We start from the raw sequence: 23,384 nt of genomic DNA on the forward strand, positions 1-23,384 counted from the left end.
TTCCCTGCTTGTAACCCTTTACAGGTAGAAGAGACATTAACCCTTAACAATCTGTTTATGACAATTATAATGAATTACAAAATGAGTATTAAATGCCTCCCATTCAGATGAAGTAATCTTGTTTTTATTTCACTGTACTAAAAGCAACCCATATGCTTCTCAGACTTCATAACTCTTTGTACTTTCTCTTTCCTTCAGCCATCTTTTTAGGAAGGGTCTTTGTCCAGAACTCCACTCGGTTCTCTTTCAATTTCTTTGCTGCTTTCTGCTTTATGTCTATTATAAGGTATTGTTCATCCACATTATACACTGGCCACGTCATCAAACCTTCACCATTAGGATTTCTAGAAAAAAAATACAGTGAAGAATCATCTTGCCACTTTTCTGTCATTGCGACCAAAACTGCACAACACAGTGTTTGTTCATTAATTGTCAAGAGTCAGAGTCCTTGGAGATGGGGAAGGACACAGCTGTGGTTAATTCAAGCTTTGCTCACAACCCCACAATCTCTGGATGTTTCTGCTAAAATGATCTGTTATTAGCAGTGAAACAGATAATGTTGACATTTACATTTTCTTCATTAGGCTTTAGCTCTAATGGTTCATTATATGAGTGTGATAGCTGAAATCCTTGAACCTAATTTTTCTGTTTATCTGCAGGTTCAGTGCGATGGTCCTGCAGTAAATCACATTTGGCATGTTTTCTTTGGAATTTAAAACTAGTTTGTTTTGAAATGAAATCTTAAACTCTGCAGAAATATGGGGCCCACCAGAAGAGTGCTGGCATAGTGTTTTCAGTAGCAATGACAAAATCCGTCCCCTAATGAATGTATTATAAGTCTCACCCTTTTCGAGCAAAATTAGCCCAGTATTTCATAATTGTTTTGCTGAGTTTACCCTCTTCTTCTGTAGCATCACCTGCAGGCAAGATATGAAATGTAATGTCAGCACAAAGATTATACTAATATAGGTGCACTCAGAATTGATTCCAATTAAAAAGTATCTATAGTTCACTACTATAAGACAGGAAACAAAGATCACATCTATATTTTTACAGCAGTGAGCCTGCAAACAGGGCTCAAATAATAATAATAATGTCACAGTTACTGGGCAAACTGCACCTCTGACCCTTTCCTGGTTCTCTGCCCAGGTCTCAGGCCTTTAACTGTCACCTGCTAAGGGGGAATCATGCAATTCTCAAACTCTGAGATCAGGTCCTCGGTAGCAGTCCTCTGGTACTAATTATGTTTGCTTCAGCAGGTCTAATCCAGGATCGGACTCTACAGTCCTGTTCCTGCAGGGGCAATTACAGTGGTAATCAATTACCAACCAGGTTCCTTAAAAAAAAACAACTAAGTATCATTAGAACAAAAAGCATTTTGGAGAAAACATACTTTAAAAACAATAAAACAGACTATATGCATACCTAAGTTTACAAGGTACCAAACTGCTTTTCACACTAGGACCCTGGTAGGACTAGTTCCTTCAGCAGAGCCTGACTCTACTAAGCTTGTTTCCTTGTCAGAGCTCACTCCTGAATTTACAGCACAGTTTTTATCATCTCTTTTCAAAGGAATCAAGTCACCTTTGAACTGTTTATAGCCCTTTGATCTGGTAACCTTCACCTCTGGCAAAACCAGGTTTTCAATTTGTTTTGAGACTGAACAGAGTCCGAGAAGCTAACAACTTGCCCCGTTGTCTTTCAAGTATGTGCTTGGGTGTTCTTATTTGGGAAGCCATAGTGCTGCCTTCATGCACAGACTGACCCCTATAAATTTGAGCATTATAGGCTAATAGTAAACATTCCACAACCCCCCCTATAAATTTGATCAATGCAGCCATACAGAAAATTCCAATAACCCAATATACAATAATTTCACCTCACTGACCCAGACACATACAGTGTTCATACAACTGTTACATTTCAGTATTCACAACATTATTAGACATCAGTTCCACGTGTCACAATAATGATGCTTTAATAAGAATTCTTTAGCAAGCATGGAGACATCACCAGCTAAGAAGGGCTTTCCAAAAACATAGCCAATTTCATCGCCGTGATCCCCTTTTACAAAGTCTGTTCTAACACCTTCGTATGAACTTGATCGATGATGAAAATGATAAACGTAGACTGGGTTCCCAGAATCTAATAGAAAACAAAGTTAAGAAGAATTCCAGTAGTAAAAATATATTCCGCACAGAACAATACATTTTAATCAAGAGCGACTTTGATAAGATGCTGGCAAAATGATAGCCATTTTATTGATTATTTATTTGATTATTAATACTAACTGGTATTCAGATGCAAACATACATTACCAAAGATTAATGGAAAATAGTCATCTGCAGCACAGTGAGCCCCCAGAGAGTCATAGAGTTGGTGCCAATAGAAAAAGTTCAGAAGTTCATCTGATACTAAACTATGCACTTGATTGTCCCTTAGACAGGACAATGTGAAGAGCAGTAACCCCCTATATTCACTTCCATGGGCTTTTACTCTGTCATACCTATTGCAGGAGGTATTGGCTTGCACCTTCCCTGCAAACAAGAATGGGGCTCAACCCCCGAAACCTGCTGCTCTTTAGCTTTCCTGTAAGCGACCATTTCTTCTACCGTGTGTTCAGCTCTCCTGGATTACATGGTTCTTTCAGGATCCATGAAAGACAGAGCCATGGTCATGCATTTTTCTAAATAAAGTTTCATGACAGCAGGAGATTCGGGCTGAAAAGCTGTTGAGATGATCCATTACAGACACAGGGATATAGACAGGAACCTACTTCCTGGTCAGGCTTTGAACAAGGATATTGGTAGGATGGAATTTAACCTATGTACTTCATTGGAAACTCACCTCTGTGATATCTAGCTGTTTGAATGCTTGGAACAACAAACATTGCATCTCCCATCAATTCAAAAAGCCTATCTCGTAGCTGGGTAGGCTCCTCTATATTGCTTAGATATTCATTAGTTAATAGATAAGTGAACTCAGCAGGAACATGCTAGAATAAACAATAAAGATATTTGTTATAATGATATTTATTGGAAACAACTGCAACATTTAGCAAGCTTCATTTTCCCTAGAACCCTTCAGCAGTCATAGACTCATAGACTTTAAGGTCACAATCCAGGCCACAGAATCTCACCCACTCACTCTTGTAACAAACCCCTAACCTATGTCTGAGTTATTGAAGTCCTCAAATCGTGGCTTAAAGACCTCAAGGTGCAGAGAATCCTCCAGCAAGTGACTCGTGCCCCACACTGCAGAGAAAGGCGAAAAACTTCCAGGGCCTCTGCCAATCTGCTTTGGAGGAAAATTCCTTTCCTACCCCAAATATGGCAATCAGTTAAACCTTGAACATGTGGTCAAGACTCATCAGCCAGCACCCAGGAAAGAATTCTCTGTAGTAACTCAGATCCCACCCCATCTAACATCCCATCACAGACCACTGGCCATATTTACCTGCTAATAATCAGAGATCAATTGCCAAATTAATTGCCAGAATTAGGCTATCCCATCATACCATCCCCTTACCATATACATTTAGGAGAGTTGGCAACATGGTATCTGCCACACACACACTGGGGACTTCAGAAAACTAAAGACAGACCAAAAATTACTATGTTCTCTTTAAAACAATCTGATGATTTTGGGGCCGATTACATGATTTTTGAACTTTTGATGTTCATGATACTCAATAGGGACCTATTCTCCTCCACATGGGAATAACCTATACAGGTGAGCAGAAATTTCATGAGTTTCCACAGATTTCTCCCACTGGGGAAGGGACCCAAGGTTTACCCCCACTCCTTTCTGTCAGAGGCCAAGAGTTTGAAACTTCAAATCTCTGATGGATGTAGGTGGACCTCAGAGATAAACTGGAGATATACTCCCTCTTCAAGTCCCTCACCTCTGTGCTGCTGCCTGGCTCTCCCAACTCCCTGCAGCCCCATGACAATGCAATACCTGCAGGAGCCATGCTGCCAAGGGCTTTCTGGCCTGCAGCTGCCCATCAAACCCCTGTTAAAGAATGGGACTCCACCTCATGCAAGAGGAGGGGGAGGAAGAAAAGCATAGGTTATAGGAGATTTTGTGGGATGTCTAATCTCAAGAGGGAGCAGGATTGTGCTTCACTTCCCCTTCTGCCTGTTTGGCACATTTCTGTCAGCAGTATGTCTTCCTCTGTTCAGAAGTTTTAGCTCAGAATGAATTCCCACCCCCCATGATATACACTTCTTCCCAAGATGAAGGTCCTAGCCCAGCAATAGAACAGTATGGTGTAAAATGTTCTTGCACACTGTATTGAAAGTTGGGGAGGGAGATCTCACCCAGGACTATACCCATCATATGTGAATTAATTTGAAATAGTCTCTTACTGTAAAGAACTCTGAGGCCAGTAGCAGTGAGGTTACTGTTTCTTTGTCCAACCCTTCAGTGAAAGCAGGATATTTGAACAGCTGCACAGTAAAAAGAACATGACATTGCCCATGAATTCCTCTATTTCTAAAGAGTTAACAGACTGGGCTATAAATAAAGCTATTACAATCACTTACATTAGGAAGTAGCCATCCAAATTCATGGTTATTTACTCCTATTATATATGGGACTGCATTGATTGCTTTTTCAGCCAGTAGCTCCTCAGGGCTCTTAAGAAAAAATACACCATCCAAAACTGCGGAGATTAACAGGGACTGCAGAAGGAAAAAAATTCCTTTGTTATTTATAAGTTACTTTTGCCAGTAGAAGATATTTCAAGATTCCCACTGCAGACCTCAACCAAGCCTAAACAAGTGTCCAGGTGAGCTCATGTGTTATTAGTGAAAGTGTAAGATGTGTACGTAAGAGATGAATACACGTTTCAAGTCATGTTCCGAGTTTCTCCTGCAGATTTTCTATCTGGCTTAACAATGTGTGTTTTGCCCTTTGTATGTCAAATGCTCTTGGCACATAGATAAGTCAGTCAAATTCCATCCTTGCTTAGACCATTCCAACCCTACTGGGTAGGGTGACCATATTTCCCTATGCGGAATATGGGACACCTGGTAAAATGACTCATATTCAAGCGAGTTCAACAACAATCAATCAGAACTATGCAGTACAAACATTCAAATTAACATCAAGTTAACTGAGCCTCCGTTAAAAAGAGACACTGCGTAGTTGGATTCTTTTTATTTGCCTTCTTATCTTTAAGGCTTTAGGGTTCACATAGGGTGGGGTGACACACACACAGGGAGAGGTGACACACACACACACTCCCATACACCTCTCTCACACAGTGGGGGTGATCAACCAACCGACCAGACCCTCCCTGCCTGACGCTCTCCACCCTCCATGTATGGTTGGGCCTCCAGGAGACTCCTCTCTTGGTACCTGGCACTGTGTCTTCCTGAGGTACTGTGTCTTCCGGGGGGGGCATGCATGGTCACATCCCCCACCCCCCTGATTTCTGCCACCACTTACACCAGAATGTGGCCAGCAGCAGCTTTTTGGCACTGTGCAGGAGGGAAGGGACGGGAGCTGCTTCCAGCCACAGGGAAGGAGGAGTGTGGGGAAGGGGTGACCTGGCATTTCTTTGCATAGTTAATCTCTTCTGCATTCCCTCCCCCACCCCTGTGGCTGGAAGCAGCTTGTCCCTTTCTGCCTGCGCAGCGTAAATAGGGAGCTAACACCGCCAGACTGCTGCTGGCCACTGACATAACCCAGCTACCTCCTGACTCCCTGGCTACAGTGCAGGCAGGAATAAGTTAAGCCCTAAAGATACATTGTGCACCAGGGCCCAGGGAACCTGACTGCAGGGGCTTCAGTGAACCTGGCCATAGAGGTGGCTCAGCAGGGAAGGGTGCCTAGGGGATGGAGCAGTCCCACACTCCCTGGAGGCAGGACCCAGAGCTGGGGTGTGAAGAGGATGCTAAGCCCATGTCCCAGGGGCTGCTATGGAGCCTGCAGGTGTTCTGACCAGTGGCTGGTTCTCCACACAGGGCTGGGAGTGGGATGCATCCCACCAGGAGGGATATGGAGGGGCAGTGGGACTGGGTGGGGCGAAGGGGCAAAGCAGGGAGAGGACAGCAAGAGGGGAAGCAGGTAAAGGGCTGATGGGTGGGCAACGCATAACTGGCTGCTGCCTGGCGCCTTCCTGCACTCACCAGCCACTGCAGTGCCCAGCCAGAGATGGCCGGAAATGGGATGGGGGGCAGAGCCTGGTTGGCTGAGAGTCTGCATGCAGCAGAAACTGTGCTGATGGACCAGCCAAGAGAGCGCACTGCATCTTTGCACCAGCCTGGCACACCCACCACCATCATCGGCCACCGGACCTGCCCCCAATCACTGCTGATGGGCGGGCGACTGGCGAGTAGGGATCTGGCCAGCAGCAGGACCCACCAGTAGTGACGAGGTGGGGAGATAGAAAATACGGGACAATTTGTCTTTTTTTAAGAAAAAGTTGGGACACCTGCAGGAGGGCTTAAAAACAGGACTGTCCCTATAAAACAGGACATCTGGTCACCACACTACGGGACATGCATATGTGTAAATAAGGGCAGAATTAACTTATGTTGGGGTACTGCAAAACAGTTCAGTAAGCTAATGTGGTAAACCAGGTAAGTGGGGCAATAAATTGCAATTCTGCAGAAAACAAAAATGTAAGATGTTCTATACTTTGTGCAGTTTTGATTAATCCTTAGTAAGATCCCCAAATATGTGGTGCTTACTTCCTGCATGCCAGGTTAGAAAGCCATCCATCCAGTCCCAGTGGATACATTTGGCTGATGACCATGGTGGCACTGGGAGCTGTGAAAAAATGGGCCATTTTCCTTTTGAACATTTTCTCATTTGCTTGAATTCTCAAGCCTACATTTTTTGTGTTTCTTCTCCCTGGGAAATTGTGAGTTTTGGTACATTCTTGCTATGATTCCATCTCCCTTTTGAAAATGGGTTCATGACAGGACACAAACAGTTCAAAGCCGAAACAGGAAATCAAAAAAAGTGTCACCTTGTCAGAGTCTCCAGATGATGTAGCATTTAACTTTACTGTTGTGAAGTCCTGCAAAAGGCAAGGAAGAGAAGAAAAGGATGAGTTCTGTGATGGCTGCCACTTTTTCTAATGTTACAGCATGCATTTTGTTTATTTTATTTCAGTAAAAGTTGCAGTGTCATTGCAGATACGAGCTACAGTGTCACCAATCATCTTCACCATTTCTGCCTGTCTTTTCCCTATGTCTGCATCTGCTCAACAACAAGCAGGGTTACCCCAGGACAGAGGTCGGCAACCTTTCAGGAGTGGTGTGCCGAGTCGTCATGTATTGACTCTAATTTAAGGTTTCATATGCCAGCAATACATTTTAATGTTTTTAGAAGGTCTCTTTCTATAAGTCTATAACATATAACTAAACTATTGTAAAGTAAATACTGTTTTAAAAATGTTTAAGAAGCTTCATTTAAAACTCAATTAAAATGCTTAGCCCCCCGGACCAGTGGCCAGAACCCGGTCAGTGTGAGTGCCACTGGAAATCAGCTCACGTGTGCCTTCAGCACACGTGCCATAGGTTGCCTACCCCTGCTCTAGGAACTTAGGAGCTGCCAAAGAAGAATAGATCAGTGGTTCCTCTTCTGACCTTCTGTGAGAATTCAATACAATAGAGGAAGATGCAATACATGAGAGGAAGGTGAATATCACTAATAAAGCATCCTATGCAATTATGTTACTTTATGGAGGAGGTGGCAGTTCAGTCCTGATCAGCTGAAGAATAAGGATAGGCAGGCCTTGACACGTTTATATTTTTCATTCTAATTTCAAATGCTACTCTTACTATATTCTAAGTAGGGGCTAGTCGTTTAGCATCACAAATTATATAAAAAAATAGCGTGGTCATGGTAAAACAAAATCTAAGGTCATGAATGTAGAGAAAAATGCCCCGGTCATGTTATTTATAGCCAGATGGTCTTTGTTTTGCAATACAATTTTTTAAAGTCATGCAATAACATTTAACAGATAGCTAGGATTGGGGTTTTTAAAGGAGTCCAAGGGTACCCAAGTTTACTAGGAGTTGGACATTGAACTCCCATAGGGTGATTTGAAAATATCATCCCCAAACTATTTGAAACTGCCATCCTAGTTCCTGCCAGTTCAGTCAAGGAAAGAACCCCTCTCTGGACTGCTTCCATGACTGTCTCTATCACAGCTGCAGGGACAATAGTGCTGCCCTGGTGCATCTCACATGTGCCCCATTACAGAAATCGTAGAGTCTGACACCTTTCCCCAGCACAACAACCTCTAGAGCTCCCACTTCCCATGGTAGGCAGGCTTTAATGTGATGACTCCTAAGATTCTCAGGGAAATGAGGTTAGTTGTTTACTATCATCTCTACCACATGGCAAAAACCTCAAATGTCAAAAGTTGTGAAAAAATCACAGAGGCCTTAATTCTGACAACAGCCATGACAGAAAATGTACCTTTAGTCAGACAAGTCTAATCTTCATTAGAAGCTTATTAAGATACTGTATTTGGCTCTGTGGTTTAATTAATATGCACCATGTAATAGCACTGCTTTTTATCTGTTACATTTGTTACTTTTAATAGCGAGTGCACTCGTGCTCTGGTTATCAGCGAAGGTAAACACAAATGGCCCACTGTCCTCTCTGTCACTTGTCACTTTATAAATGTCTGTCCCATCTCCTTTTACTCATTTTCTTTCCAAGGGCAATAACCCAAGTTATTAGGTATGGTTGATAAGAAGGTAGCACTCGGAGACCCCACTCACAGTCAGGGCTCCATTGTGCCAGGCAATACACATGCAGATGCATGGTTCCCTGTCCCAAAGCACCTATAATCTAGTGTCTTTAATTCCTCCTCTGATGCAAGCAGAAAGGGAAAATAAGCACACTCTTGGACCCAAGGTTGAAATCCTGTTTGTTTGCAGTAAAAGATGAACAGTCGCCACACAGTGAATTACAGTGCCACCTACCATCTTCAGCGTTATTTCCATCATTTCTTCCTCTGTCTTTTCCCTCAGACAATGAACCATTGCAGCAGAGCTGCTTGATTGGCAGCCAGATACCTTAGCAATTTTCTGCAATCAATTTAAAAAAAAAAGTCACTTTTAGTAGCTCTGTATGGAGAATAACAACAACAATATTTAGCTCTTAGATAGCACTTTATCCCTTCAGTGTGCTGTGTACACATTAAGTTTTGGGTGAGTCTGGGATTTTTCTCCACTGTAGGAGAAAGAGCTCTGCTGTACATTCTGGACTTTGTATGTTTCAAAAGCTTTTCAAGGGATGATGCTGCAAATAAATCATACAGCTCTGTGCACTTGCTGGTTTCATTTCCTTTCTTAGAGCTTTACAAACATTAACTCCTCATCACAAAACTCCTCCCTGGAAGGAAGATGGGAAAACAAAGGCACAGAGGTTAAATGACTTGAGCAAGACATGGAAGGTCTGTATCAGAGCCAGGATCACAACATATAAGTGTTTCAGTCAGTCGCGTGCTTAGAAAACTACATTAGCTTTTCTCACATTTTGCAGCAAGAGGTCACACTTGTTGCTCAGCAGTGCAGTCAGCTGAGCCAGGGCAGCGGAGCTATGGGCAGTTAGCTGGGAGGGAACCCATGGAAGTCCCTAAGAGGCCAGTCCCAGAGCACCTCAAACTGGCCTAGTGGAATCCTCCAAAAACTCAAGTGTCTACAAACTATAGATTTCATTGGTTCCAGTATTGGATACTAATTGTATAAGGTGATATTCTCTAGGACATTTCTGCCTCCAATAAGTTCAGTTCCAATTTTGCTGTAAACTCTTTCTAATTTGATTGTTGCAGGATGTAATAATAATACTTTGCATTTTTACAGGGTCTTCCATGTGAGGAAGTCAAATAGCTTCACAGACATTAATCAGCTAAGCCTCACACATATCTGTCAGGCAGTTGAGGAAGCACATGTTTCTTGGGGGGCAGGGCAAATTCCCATTCTGCTCCCTGTCCCTCCCTTCCCAGCAGTGACCCCATTCCAGTCCCCACACCGTCCATAGGGACCAAGTCACTCCCTCAGCTGCGGAGTTTCCCCTCTATTTTATCCGCACAGTGCATGAGGGCTTCCTTCTCAGTGGACGCTCCTACGCTGTGCTGTAGAGGAGCAGACTCCTTGTGTTCTAGGCTGCAACACCATTTGGCCCCACCATCCCTCCGTCTGGATAGAGGGGCAGCCAAGCCAAATTTAAATGGCACTGCAACCCAGCATGTCAGGTTGCAATGCCACCCACTGAAATTTGGCTTGGCTGCCCCGTCATCTTTACAGAGGGGCGATCAAGTCTAATTTCAGCGGTGTTATGACCAGGCATCCCGAGAACCACTCCTAACTGTTCTGGGAGCAGCTGTACTGATTTGGTACAGGTCTAGTGCTTAAAAGTGGTCAGGCCATGCTCCCTCCCAGCTCTGGTCTATGGAACTTGGAGTAAATGCAAAATTCAGTGAGAAGGGGACATTCATCCGTTCTCAAAACTGGTGCCACTGCTGTCAGGTAGGTAGGTATTATCCTCTCCCTTTTTAACAACTGATTAAATGGCACAACTGGGAATAGAACTCAGGTTTCCCACTGGCCAGTCCTGTAATACAGAGGTAATCAATTATTTTTTGACAAGGTCCAAATTTCTTGTTTAAGGTATAGTCAAGGTCCAGACTCCAGAGAAAATAAAACAAAATTAATAGCAGTAATGATAATAAATAAGTTAAAAGATTTTGCAATCTGTTCAAAAGCATCTGGAGGTCCAGATTTGGCCTGCGGTCTGCCTATTGACTACCCATGCTCAGGACCGGCGCCAGGGTTTCTCACGCCCTAGGTGCATGGCCATTTCACCGCCCCCCCGCCCTGATCCCGCCGCTCTGGTGGAGCTGCCGCAGGCATGCCAGTGAGAGGTCCACCGGAGCTATGCGAGCAGCCTACTGTCTGCAGGCACGACTGCGGCAGCTCCACCGGAGCCACGGACCAACGGACCCTCCGCAGGCATGCCTGCGGCAGGTCAACCGGAGCCGCCTGCCACCCTCGTGGCAAAATGCCGCCCCCTTAATAATCCTGGCATCCTAGGCGATTGCCTAGGCTGCCTAAATGGTAGCGCCGGCCCTGCCCCTGTTGTACTCTAATCACAAAAACCACACTAGCTTCCTTTACAATGGGATGCTGGGTGCCACTTTTTTTTAAAAAGTGAGAGTAAGACTAAGCCAAAAATATGTGCGTACATGTGCATCTGTGGGTTTGAACATGCCAATATGATAAGTGCACATATAAACAGGTATTTGAGTATTAAAATATCAAGTATGCACACAAGTTTTCTTATTTTCACACAAAAATGTCTACAGTTACTGTACATTTTTACAGGCGCAAGTCAGGTCCCAGCTTCTACAAATACAGTCTCGATACTACCAAGAACCTACATTAGCTTGTGCTTCAGGATGAGCAGTAAAAAATATCTTGATTGTAACTCCACTCTCTGAGATGGCCTTATGGAACAAGCCCTTTGCCAGAGGAGATAAGACCTGAAAAGCAGGAAAAGAGGGAGAGCACAAACAATCTATTTTGACCACTGAATCACAAACTGCAGTGTCGCAAATTATATTTTAACACCATTATTTCACTTTTAAAAGCAAATATTATTAAACTATATCAAATGCTCTGTAGACTCAAGGGCTGATTTATTTCCAAACTCACAGCCTGGTGCAGATGATTATCCTCTTGATTCCAAATATGCTGAGATAAAATAAAAAAGGGGGGGTATGCAATGCACCCCAAATAAATGTCTATCTGTTATGTGCTGTTACCATGGCTGCTCACCCAGATTGGGTGACTGTATGTGCAAGTGACCCTTAGTGCAGATCTTAAGTGGGGCAGAGGCACTAACTTGGAATTTTTACACCTTGGTTAATTTTACTCTCTCTGACCACAATTTTGTTCCCTACCACAGCTGTTTAAAATAATTCAGTACTCAAGTTAATTAAAGAGGAATCAACACTTGGGCTCCTAAAACAAATAGGCGATTGTATGAAAAGAAGAGTTTCATTATTCAGAAAATTCTTTAATACCAAACTCTCCCCTCAGAGAAGGTTGATGTACCACAGTTCCCAGCTGCTTCGGTCTCCAATTATACTCAATCCTGTCGTTATCTCCCTGACTTTTCGCTCACAAACTCACAATAAAAATAGAGGGGTGTTTTTAAAAACTCATTAGTGATCAGTATAAAACCTACAAGGGCAGAAACGCTGAATCCTCCTGCAGACTCTCCAAATATAGTGACAGATCCTGGATCTCCTCCAAAATGTTCAATATTTTCTTGAATCCACTGGAGAGCTGCCACTTGATCCAAATAACCCCAGTTTCCACGAGCATGTTCATCACCAGAGCTGAAAGCAAGAGCATATAAAGGGAAGTAGATAGCCTGGAGTTTTATAACATACATTGTGTTATATAAAATATAGCCAAGGATTGTATCAAAGCTGGTAATGGAGCAACACCTGAAAATGGAGCCCTTGGCAGTGTCAGAAAACAAGTGAGAAAACTCTGAAAAACTCAGGTCAGGACTAGCATCAGTTATCTAAATAGCACTCTTAGCCCTGGACACTAGTGAAGCACAATCCAAGGCTATGTCTACGCTGCCGTCAGAGGTGTGATTGCAGCTCTTACAGTTATACCTGCATTAGCTTTAATCTAGCTATCAAATTAGCTAAAAAGAACAGTGAAGACACAGCATGACCCTGATGTAGGTTAGCAGCACAAGTATGAGCCCAAGATTCCAAGAAGGGGCTTGTACAGCTGGGTTCCATGTCACCATGTCTTCACTGCTTAGCTGTGCTAGCTAAAATAAAGCTAATGCAGGTACGTCTACCTGAGCTGCTGCAGTCACACCTCCAGCTGCACTATAGATAATGACAATGGCTTTTGGTGCTCAGATACTACAGTGATGAGCACAGAATAAATGACAATAGCTCTAATGCCCCAATTCAGCAAAGAAGTAATGAACTTGGTGGGACTACTCATGGATTTAAAGTTAGGCACAAGCTTAAACATCCTGTTGAACTGAGGCTTGAATACATCAGTGCATAGTGCAAAAATAGATTAGATGAACCTGCCTAAGAATTAACCCAGACTCCTACAAGATGATATTTTTCAGGTCAGATTTTCCTCTCCTCTGAGAGAAGGGCTGATATTTTCTTCAGCCTCACCTGAATTAGAGTATTAAAAGAAAGCAGATAATCAAAGAGATCAGATTATAACTGTGTTCAAGATATAATTGAAAAATGGTAGTTTTCAGAGGGTTATTATTATTATGCTTACTGGTAAATTTCACAAACTTGGGATGCAGGTGTAAAATGTTGAAAAGAAGAATGGACACTGTTAAAGGAGAATTAAGCATGTGGCTTAAGGAGAGGTGGATGTGCGATCAATCACTAAATATCTTTGGAATTTCTGCTGTGTGGATGACATCTTTATAATGATCCTGTCCTATTGTGGCTTTCTGATCTTTTTTCCTTTCATGTACAACCCACTGTCTGAAGCCCTACAGACGGGCATCATGGTGGTTTTGTTTCCAGGTAAATATATCTGTTCTCCAATATTTATTTGGGTGCATTGGTGTTATCCTATACGTGTTTTCCTTGTCTTTGGGAGAGGGTATTTGCAGGTAATTTATTTGTATCCTTGATCTTTGGTACCCAGATCAATCCTATTGTGTAAAGAAACATGAATAGGCTGAAGTGTAAGTTCACACCCAAACTTTCCCAATGTTCAGGTAATGCTTAGCCAGACTATGGATCTGAACTCTCCCACAATTTTAGGGCACTTAGGTCCAGGTTGGTTATGGCCAACTCAAATTAACAATAAAACAAATATAAGTAAGAAACAAAAACGTATAGTCCTTTCTCTTTTAGGCTTCTGCCTATATGCAGCAGAATTCCTGAAACAGCTTATTGGTTAGGTGGCATTAGGTTTTCACTCAGGTTTCCCCACAGGAGGATGAGTTAATTAGTTATGGCTTGTGAGTTAAGACACTTTATACTGGATTGACATATGCTTGTCTTTTTCAGACTCAACCAATGGGAACATTATCCTGTGTGCGTTTAGGGTACAATGTCTTACCTAAAATATCCAAGGATCCCCAGTCTGTACTGAACTGTTACAACCACCACATTTTCAAAGGCTGACAGTGCTGACCCATCATATGTTGAAGCTGCACCAATCACTAATGCACCTCCGTGGATCCATACCATGACCTGAAAAAAGCAGGAAGAGTTAGTCACCTACATCTGTAACACCCTGATATTACCTAAGGTGTAAAATTCAAACCAGAGGGTTGCTACTTTTGCTGTGATAAAGTACTGTTTTGTGCTATTGCACAACACAACAATTCTTGCTCGCTCAGCTGCTTGAGAGTATAGTAAAAAAAGTGGTAAGACTTTTTTGAGTCTGTGCATCTCAGCTTTAAAGAGAAATGATTATTTTATTAAATATATATATTGTTATTATGCTGTTTTGTAGGACTTAAATCTAAAGATACAAACAGACAAAGGGTAGGGGATGGGAATAGAACCTGCAAGCAGAGAAATATGGGGAAAGATTGGCCCAGATTTGTTGGTTACAAATTGTAGGGAGTTTAGGTTTTTTATTTTTAATTGGGGGAAGGGATAGAGAAGAAGGGAGCAGGAAAAGGAAAGAAAAAGAAAGGGAATAGTTACCCCTGTTTCTTCAATTCCAAGTGTCCTTGCAGAGTACTTCATACACTAACAGAGATTCTATTTTCAAAGGACAATAAGGTTTTTCTTAGCTTACTTAGGAGAATAGCATGTACCCCTAGAAACTGGCATGATATAGCAGGCTCTTTGGATCTCAGATCTAAGAAAACTCACATATATGAAATATACAGAATGGCATGAAGAATAAAATAGATGTTCATGAAATGTGGAAAATAATTCTGAGTAACAGAAAATGGGAAATAAAATAAGAAACCACCAAACTGAGGTAGGTGCCTTCAAGTCATCAAGTTATGACAGGGCACATTTTTACTATTTACTTAGGTCCTCTATTTTCAGAGTTTTGTGAAGGAAAAGTGTGTCACATACACACTTATTTAACATTTCAGTAAATTAACTATTTACATAGTTAATTACAAAATATTAGAGGGTTTTTATGTGATAAGTCTTCGGCGGCACTCAAGGACCCATCGCCAAAGACCCAGAGTGAGTGAAGGGCCTGCTGCCGAAATGCCACCGAAGACCTGGAGCGCCGCCAGGTGAGTAAAAATTAAAAAGGCGCCAGCATGAGGCCCTCTTAAGCGCCGGCGCAGGGCCCTCTTAGGTACAGGGCCAGATTCCAGGGAATTGGGCGAATCGGCCTAAAGCCGGCCCGGGAGCCCTGCAGTGTGTAGGCACTGACCTCCCTTACTGGGAGTTGTGCCCACTTACACTAAGGTATAATTTGATCCACGGAGTTACACCAGGGCTGAACTCATGACACCGATTTTGCAGTAATGTTGCTTACAGGTAACATGTCCTTGTCTGAGCTGGCAGGCGTGTACACGTTTAGGAACAAACAGTCTTCGGAAACTTGGAAAGAAAGTTTTTCTTTTCTGTTAGTAAATGCATCCGATAGATGCTGCCCAGCCACTGAGTCCTGTAGGCACCTTAATAATTAAAAATATATCAATAATATTCAACAGAATCATAGTAACAAAAACATCAGATGCTCCATCCACAATAAATACAGCAAAACACCTGTGATTAGTTTCCAGATTGTTGGAAACAGAGACTCATATCACTGTTTTCCATTTTTAACATAAAAGCATTTTCTTCCCTGTGACTGCCAGCCAAAAGTGCATTAAGGAGTCATAGAGACAATGGCCACAGCCTCCAGCAGAACACACTTACTTGCAGACTTTTTTGAAACACCATAGCAGTCTGCCTGCAAATGGGCAGGAGCTAAGACATATAAGAGTCTCCTTGCAGTTGCTGTCATTCAGTGGAAATGCAACTGGATTCTTTTGCACCTTATATACCAAATCATGTAGCATATTATAGCTATTAATCATGTCACTTAATGCACTACTGGAAGGCATGTTGACGCTACAATGATGAGGGCAGAATAAGAACCGCAATAGAATAGACTGCCCTCAGTGTCATATATGTAGCACTGGGAATGTGATTCATACTGCATTTATCAGAAGGGTAGCTGTGTTAGTCTGGATCTATTAAAGCAGCAAAGAGTCCTGTGGCACCTTGTAGACTAACAAACGTTTTGGAGCATGAGCTTTCGTGGGTGAATACCCACTTCGTCGGTTGCATCCGACGAAGTGGGTATTCACCCACGAAAGCTCATGCTCCAATACTGGACTTAGTCCCTCCAATGTTTCTTAGCTCCTTTTCAGTTCTACTCCTGAGGTATATGTTTCAAAAACATTACTAATTGGAGAATCAAAAGCCTCCCAAGGGAAGACATCATTGATGAAGAATGGGAGTGGTACATTGCTAATGCCAAATAAATATCCTGAGATGTACCTTTAAAACTCACCTAAGTTAACAGTCTACAGGCATTAACAGACCCCAGATAAATGGTTCTACCAGAGCTCATTTTGCTAGATTTATTTTGCCGTAAGTGACAGTATTGTGTTCCTCCATATTACACATTCCTACCCATCCATATGTTCATGTCATTGTCTTACATGGGTGGGTAGATAGTTGCATTTCGGAGACCCTTCCACGGCTCAGGTGGCACTGGTGGGGAAAATCTCAAAGGTCCAACAGGCGGCTTGGCAAAGGGAATTCCCAGGAAAACATCTACATGTGTCTCAGCTCCATCCACTTTGATTCGCTGCCCTTGGAGTTTCCCATATTTGGTAACCACTTCTGGGGGTGCAGCATTTTGTCCTGTGAAACATATACGTACAATCAGATTATACATCGAGAGGTTCAAAATGACCTGACAAGTTTCTAAGTGCTTCAGATGTTTATGCATGTACCTTTGATTTCTTTTAAACATTTCATACAGAATATTTCAATAAATATTCACGAGCAAGTAAAAAAAAACCCCAAACTGTATCAACTTTTAAGTCTAACCATACTTATGAGAGCTCTGTGTTAGGGTTGCCAATTTTAGTTGGACGTATTCCTGGAGGTTTCATCACTTGGCATAATCTTTAATAAACTATTAATTTCTAATTCCTCGAGATTTCAGGAGAATCCTGGAAGATTGACAACCCTAGTCTGTATATTGCATTCATTTATTATCAAAATATATGTTGTTCTTAGAGGCAACTTGTTGCATAATAAATGTATGTCTGTAAGGTAGAAAGTTTTTTACTTTAAACTTGACCTCAAGGCATGTGTAATACAGAAATCATGTTGATTAATTGTTCGCTATGTGTTAAAGATATCAGTAGCAAATAGTTGCTTATGTGTCTTTCAATAGTATGACCATTGTGGTATTTTAACAACTGGAAGTATTATTAAGGAAATCCTGGCAGTCATGTTGTCATAAACGGATAGTTAAGAGTTAATGGAACAGAAGTACTTCATATCTCTTTTGCCTGTAAAGGGTTAACAAGATCAGTGAGCCAGGCTGTCACCTGACCAGATGACCAATCAGGGGACAGGATACTTTCAAATCTTGAGGGAGGGAAGTTTTTGTGTGTGCTGTTAGTTTTTGGTTGTTGTTCACTCTGGGGGCTCAGAGGGACCAGACTGCAACCAGGTTTCTCTCCAATCTCTCTGATACAGTCTCTTATATGTCCAGAATAGTGAGTACTAGGTAGATAAAGCGAGTTAGGCTTATGTTTGTTTTCTTTATTTGCAAATGTGTATTTGGCTGAAAGGATTTTAATTTGTACTTGTATACTTAGGCTGGGAGGGTATTCCCAGTGTCTATAGCTGAAAAACCCTGCACCTATTCCATCTTAAATTTACAAAGATAATTTTTACTGTTTTTCTTTCTTTAATTAAAAGCTTTTCTTGTTTAAGAACCTGATTGTTTTTTTATTCTGGTGAGACCCCAGGGGACTGGGTCTGGATCCACCAGGGAATTGGTGGGGAGAAAGGAGGGAAGGGGGAGAGAGAGGTTAATTTTCTCTCTCTGTGTTACGATTACTTTCTCTCTCAGGGACAGTCTGGGAGGAGGAGAGAGGAGGAGGGGGAAGGTGAATTTTCCTCTCTGTCTTAAGATTCAAGGAGTTTGAATCACAATGATCTTCCAGGGTAACCCAGGGAGGGGATGTCTGGGAGAGGCAACAGTGAGGGAAAGGGTTTACTTTCCCTGTGTTAAGATCCAGAGGGACTGGGTCTTGGGGGACCTCGACAAGGTTTTGGGGGGACCAGAGTGTACCAGGCACTGGAATTCCTGGTTGGTGGCAGCGCTACAGGTTCTAAGCTGGTAATTGAGCTTAGAGGAATTCATGCTGGTACCCCATCTCTTGGACGCTAACGTTCAGAGTGGGGGTTTATACCATGACACATGTTGATTGCCATGTAATGGCAACACCGCATTAATATTATTTTAAAAAAACAACAGTGTTTCTTTAATTATCTTGACAAGAAGTGAAGTGCTGGCCCTCTCTCCCCTTTACCCCTTCCTTGGGGCATCCTTTGTGCCTCTTTATCAGCTTTGGGCTGATGGGGGTGAGACATTAACTGACTAAAATAGACCATATAGATCATTGTTGCAACCACTGTTATATATTTGCAGCAAATATTGTACAAAGGTTGTCGAGTAAGGTGTCTATGAAAAGGTTATGATTGGCTGGTTATGATTGGCTGGTTATGATTATGCTATCTGTATGCATGTGTCATTTTTGTATGTGAAATTATAAGTATTGGCTCTATACTTGGATTTCAAATGTTTGCTCCTGGGGTAATGCCCACAAAGTAATTAGCCAGGACATCCTGGAGGGCCTATTCTAATTGGGTGGCCCATCGAAAGAACATTTAACTGACAATGACCCTGGGAGACGCCTATCTACACCTAATGAAATTTCCTGCTGTAACTAGGCGAAATGCATGGGCATGTGACTTTCCCATGTAAGTCCAAACTCCATCTTGTTGCTGTGATTTTCCACAGTAAAAACAGTGGCATGCCCTCCACATGGCAAAAACTATAAAAGGCCCTGGAAACACCTCCATTGCATCTTCAATCCTGCGTCTTACCTCTGGAGAAAACTTGCTACACACTGACGCTCTGAACAATGGACTGAATGACCCATCCAAGCTGTGGATGTACTCCAGAGACTTGACTTAAGCCAGCAGTTTATTCCATCACTGCTACAAGCCTGAACCAAGAACTTTGCCATTACTGTATGTAATTGATTCCTTTAACCAGTTTGAACTCTTTTTCTTTCTTTCTTTCTTTCTATTTATAAATAAAAACTTTTAGATTTTAGATACTAAAGGATTGGCAATGGTGTGATTTTTGGGTAAGATCTAAGTTATTTATTGACCTGTGTGTCTGGTTCTTTGGGATCAGAAGATCCTATTATTTGATGAGACGGGTTGTAAAAAACCACTCATCTCTGAATCCAGTGTTTCTGGTGGTGATACAAGAACTGAATGCCCAAGGAAATTGCCTTTATGTTTTCTTGTTAGCTAGTGTATTTTTAAAGTTTGTGTATTTAATGAAAGGAATTGAGCAGCCTTAAATCCATTTTGAGGCAGGTTTTTTAAAATTTTATTTTGGATAGTAGTTTGGCTAAGGCAGGAATGTTTACATCCATATTCAATGTAGGTTGAGATTTGGGTTAAAGACCAAAATGGAGCTTGGCTTTGAGTTCAGCAGCATTGAAATATCACAAGTTGTTCACATGAGATGTCAGCCCAAAATGGTTTAACATTTGCAAAATCAGTTGCTCGTTTAAGATTTCTGCCACTTTGGATGAACTTAAGTTGGATCCAGAAAATAGGACTCTTCCAGTTTTACATTCCACCTGGAACAGAAACCACAGAGAGAATTTACATCTAGGGATTTGACTCCACACCCTGAACTCCAAAATTGAAGGGACTGGATTTGAGGATTTGTTATACAGTTATATAATTCAGTTTATAGAACATTCCGTAATTATGAAAACTAAGAAATTAGGCTGAATTTTACTATTATTATTATTTATTAGTTATACTGCCATAGCATCTAGGAGCCTGAACATGGATCAGGATCTGATTGCATTCACCCATCCATAAACTGAGTATGGAAAATTTAATCTCCAGAGCCGGACAGCTTTATATACAGTGTAACAGGGAAAATTTAGGCAGTGGTTGGTAATATCAACAGTGAATTAATCACCCAGCATGCCCTGGATGTCACAGTGTCTCACTACGCAAGTTTGATACGCAGCCCTAATACAAATCTTAAATTTTACAAAAGGGTAAAAAGCAGCCAGGGCAGTGCTTAAAGCGAACTGAAAAAAGCGGGGGCAGGGGTGGCGCTATCATAATCTGGGAGCAGCCACTTTGATAAAACAGTGCTTATAGGGCAGGCTTCCGCAATATGGCTTATTTTTTTTCGGAGCCTGTGACCCCTTGCAATCCCTCTCAGTTTAAGCACGGGGCCAGGGAAAGCATTTTTAATGTGTGGGAAAGTGGCAGCAACTGGAAGTACTGCCACTGCAAGTTAGTCTGGTCTCGGGTCTGTTACCCTGAACTGAATCTAAACCAAGAGAATGCAAATGTCAATCCTGTATTGCACTGACGAAACAGAATTCTTTTAACTGTGCACATAGGGCCAGATTCATTTCCAACACAATATCAGTAAGATCCTGCCCGCACTACAAGAAGAACCACTCCTGGGAATTCAGTCACAGCCCTGCTTACACTAGTTGCTATTGCTACCATGGTTGCAGGGTGTTGTGCAGAGTGGACTTTCAAAACCTGCAATCAGACCAGGTTTGCAGTACAGAAAGCCCCGGTTGTGTCATTGTTCCTCCTGCTCCACAATGCCACCTGCCTCTGGCACAAGTGAGGGGAAAAGAACTTTCTGAGCCCTTTGAAAAAGTGCCCAGGGTATAATCCAGATGCAGTTGAAGTCCAGGTTTTTTGGAAAGGAAATGTAGCTCACTGTTTAGAAGGCTCTGTGTACATTTGTAGCACTAAAGAAGTAGTTTTGTTGCTGTTCAAGTAATACTATTTAATGAATATTAACGGAGCTGTACCTGTTCCACTAAGAAGTGTCCTTCACAATCACATGGGAGTAATGCAGACACTATAAGAACTAAAGTTGCAACAAACAGGCACATGCCTGAAAACAGGAAAATGAAAAGCAGTGAAGAACCTTCTGTTATTCAGACTGCCATATTTCTTCCCAACAATGTATGAGTGCCCAGCTCCTATGTTAAAACCACACACACACGCCATGGTGCTCCCAACAAACTGTACTTCAATTGTTCTGTTCGCACAGGAAAGGCAATAGTGTAAAATATTTTAAAATCTTACCGTTAACTGTAAGGGTTGTGAACCAGGCTACAAAAATCAGGGACAGCAGCAAGATATTCTCACCAGTTGACATTTTGCAGGGTGCTCTCATAGTCAAGGGGCCAGTTTCTTACTTTAAATAGTCAGTAACGTGCAAAGATTACATAAGAGTAACATCTGACATCTAACACAATTTCAGACATGGAAAATTTCCTGTTTAAAGTACACTGAAGTCACTAACCAGTAGCACTCTGGGGTTGTCCTGAAATAATGGCTTCACCTTCTTTGACAGTCAAGATAGAACTTGCTTGGATTATAAACTCAAACATTACAGTATAAAAAGGCGTGACATTCTGTAGACTGCCGGGATCATTTAACCCTATATAGAGATTAAGCGGCAAATTGATTTGGATGTTTTGCTTAAAAACTGGCAGCTATAACAGTCAAAAATTTTCTGATGGAACAGTTTTCCATTAGAAAATTTTGATTCAACTAAATCAAAACATTTTGCAGGGATGTATCAATTTAATTGAAATTTGCAGTGGGTAATTATGGAAATATTTTGTTTTATTGTCTAAAAGTATAGTTAATCATTAATTATTATGAATGTTTAAGAGACCAACTAATCAAACATAGCCAGTTTTTTTGTCTAGAGACCAACCAGTACAATACAAAAAACAGACACATGTACCCTCTTTCCAGAAAGCATGGTTTATTTTGTAATATGTTCACCACACAGAAGGTGTGCTTCCAAATACACCCCCACCCCCCATAAATTTATACCACAGTTGCTTATAGGTTAGAAAGCACTTTATAGTCAACTAAGAATACTTGAATATTGTTTCCCATGCTGGTTGCCCCATCTCATAAAGGAACTGGAAAAGGTTCAGAGAAGGGCAACAGAGATGATTAAGGGTATGGAACAATTTCCATACAAGGAGAGACTACAAAGATTAGGGTTGTTCAACTTAAAAAAGAGCTGACTAAGGGGTGGGGGAATATGATAAAGGTCTATAATATTATGGATGATGTGAAAAAAACGACTAGATACGTGTCATTTCCCCTTTCACACAATTAAAAAATCAGAGGTCACCCAATTCAATTAATTGACAGCAGGTTTAATATAAACAAAAGAAAGTATTTTTTTTACCCAATGCACAATTCACCTGGGGAACTCTTTGCCATGGGAAACTGGGATGGTCAAAAGTATAACTGGGTTCAAAAGAGAACTGGATAAGCTCGTGAAGGACAGGTCCATCAATGGCTATTAGCCAAGATGGTCAGGGACAAAAAGCCTCTGACTACCAGAAGCAGGGAGTGGACGACAGAGGTGGCTCATTCCATAGCTGCTTGTTCTGTACATTCCTCACAAAAAGCTAGATGGGCCAATCTTTGAGACAGAATACTGGGCAAGCTGGACCATGGCCTATCCAATATGGCAGTTCTTATGATCTTATGTTCCAAGAGCCAGCCCACCAATTGGTACTAGTCCCTTAACTTGTTTTATTATCTCTGTTTTGGCTACTACATTTTAAACCAGTTGCCTGGGAAGGCACCTGTATCAGGACATCGAACATATCTTGCCTTTGACAAGCTTTATATTCACTAATGCCAAAAGCTACAATTAACTTTGCAGACAATTGTGGGATAAATAAGTGAGCAAAGTGGACAGAGTTGTGGGAAGGACATAGTATAATTTGGTAAACATACCTGCCCATATAATGGTTATAATACAATATTAATATGGTAAGCCCTATGCCTAACATATGTATTGGCTAACAGTTTCAACGTTATTTTGACTTATGTTATATTGTATTATAATTTATAATATACATTAGACCCTCAGAGTTATGAACACCAGAGTTATGAAATGACTAGTTAACCACATACCTCATTTGGAACTGGAAGGCGCAGCGGCTCCAGCTGTTGCAGGCACAGAGGGTGCCTGAGGCAAGCAACAGTGGTTCGTGCCCGGAGT

General features: G+C 41.8%; 1 protein-coding gene across 2 annotated transcripts; it reads right to left on the bottom strand.

The window, feature by feature from the left end:
- On the bottom strand, positions 1-21,575 carry LOC115660192 (fatty acyl-CoA hydrolase precursor, medium chain-like). 2 transcript variants are annotated; one of them, XM_030581277.1, is made up of 14 exons: positions 21,428-21,575; positions 16,684-16,888; positions 15,507-15,648; positions 14,109-14,242; positions 12,223-12,376; positions 11,414-11,515; positions 8,955-9,059; positions 6,983-7,033; positions 4,548-4,685; positions 4,371-4,451; positions 2,848-2,995; positions 2,014-2,145; positions 845-917; positions 1-344 (listed from the first exon to the last, which is right to left on the bottom strand). In XM_030581277.1, exons 1-14 carry the CDS (start codon positions 21,516-21,518, stop codon positions 167-169), a joined length of 1,734 nt encoding a protein of 577 aa, XP_030437137.1. In that variant the 5' UTR covers positions 21,519-21,575; the 3' UTR covers positions 1-166. The 2 variants fall into 2 exon arrangements, with proteins under 2 accessions (XP_030437137.1, XP_030437136.1); XM_030581276.1 differs by lacking the exon at positions 21,428-21,575 and having other exon boundaries at positions 16,684-17,312.
- Positions 21,576-23,384: the final 1,809 nt, after the last annotated feature.

The sequence above is a fragment of the Gopherus evgoodei genome, chromosome 12 (genome assembly GCF_007399415.2).
Source record: "Gopherus evgoodei ecotype Sinaloan lineage chromosome 12, rGopEvg1_v1.p, whole genome shotgun sequence".
NCBI lineage: Eukaryota > Metazoa > Chordata > Testudines > Testudinidae > Gopherus > Gopherus evgoodei.

Excerpts from the sequence above, each read along its gene's own strand:
- LOC115660192 (XM_030581276.1), bottom strand. The coding sequence starts at position 17,000 with ATGTTTAAAAGAAATCAAAGGTACATGCATAAACATCTGAAGCACTTA. Across the intron at positions 2,146-2,847 it reads AACAGCTAGATATCACAGAG|ATTCTGGGAACCCAGTCTAC; the intron begins GTGAGTTTCCAA and ends GTTTTCTATTAG. Across the intron at positions 918-2,013 it reads TGGAAAGCCCTTCTTAGCTG|GTGATGCTACAGAAGAAGAG; the intron begins GTGATGTCTCCA and ends TCTTGCCTGCAG.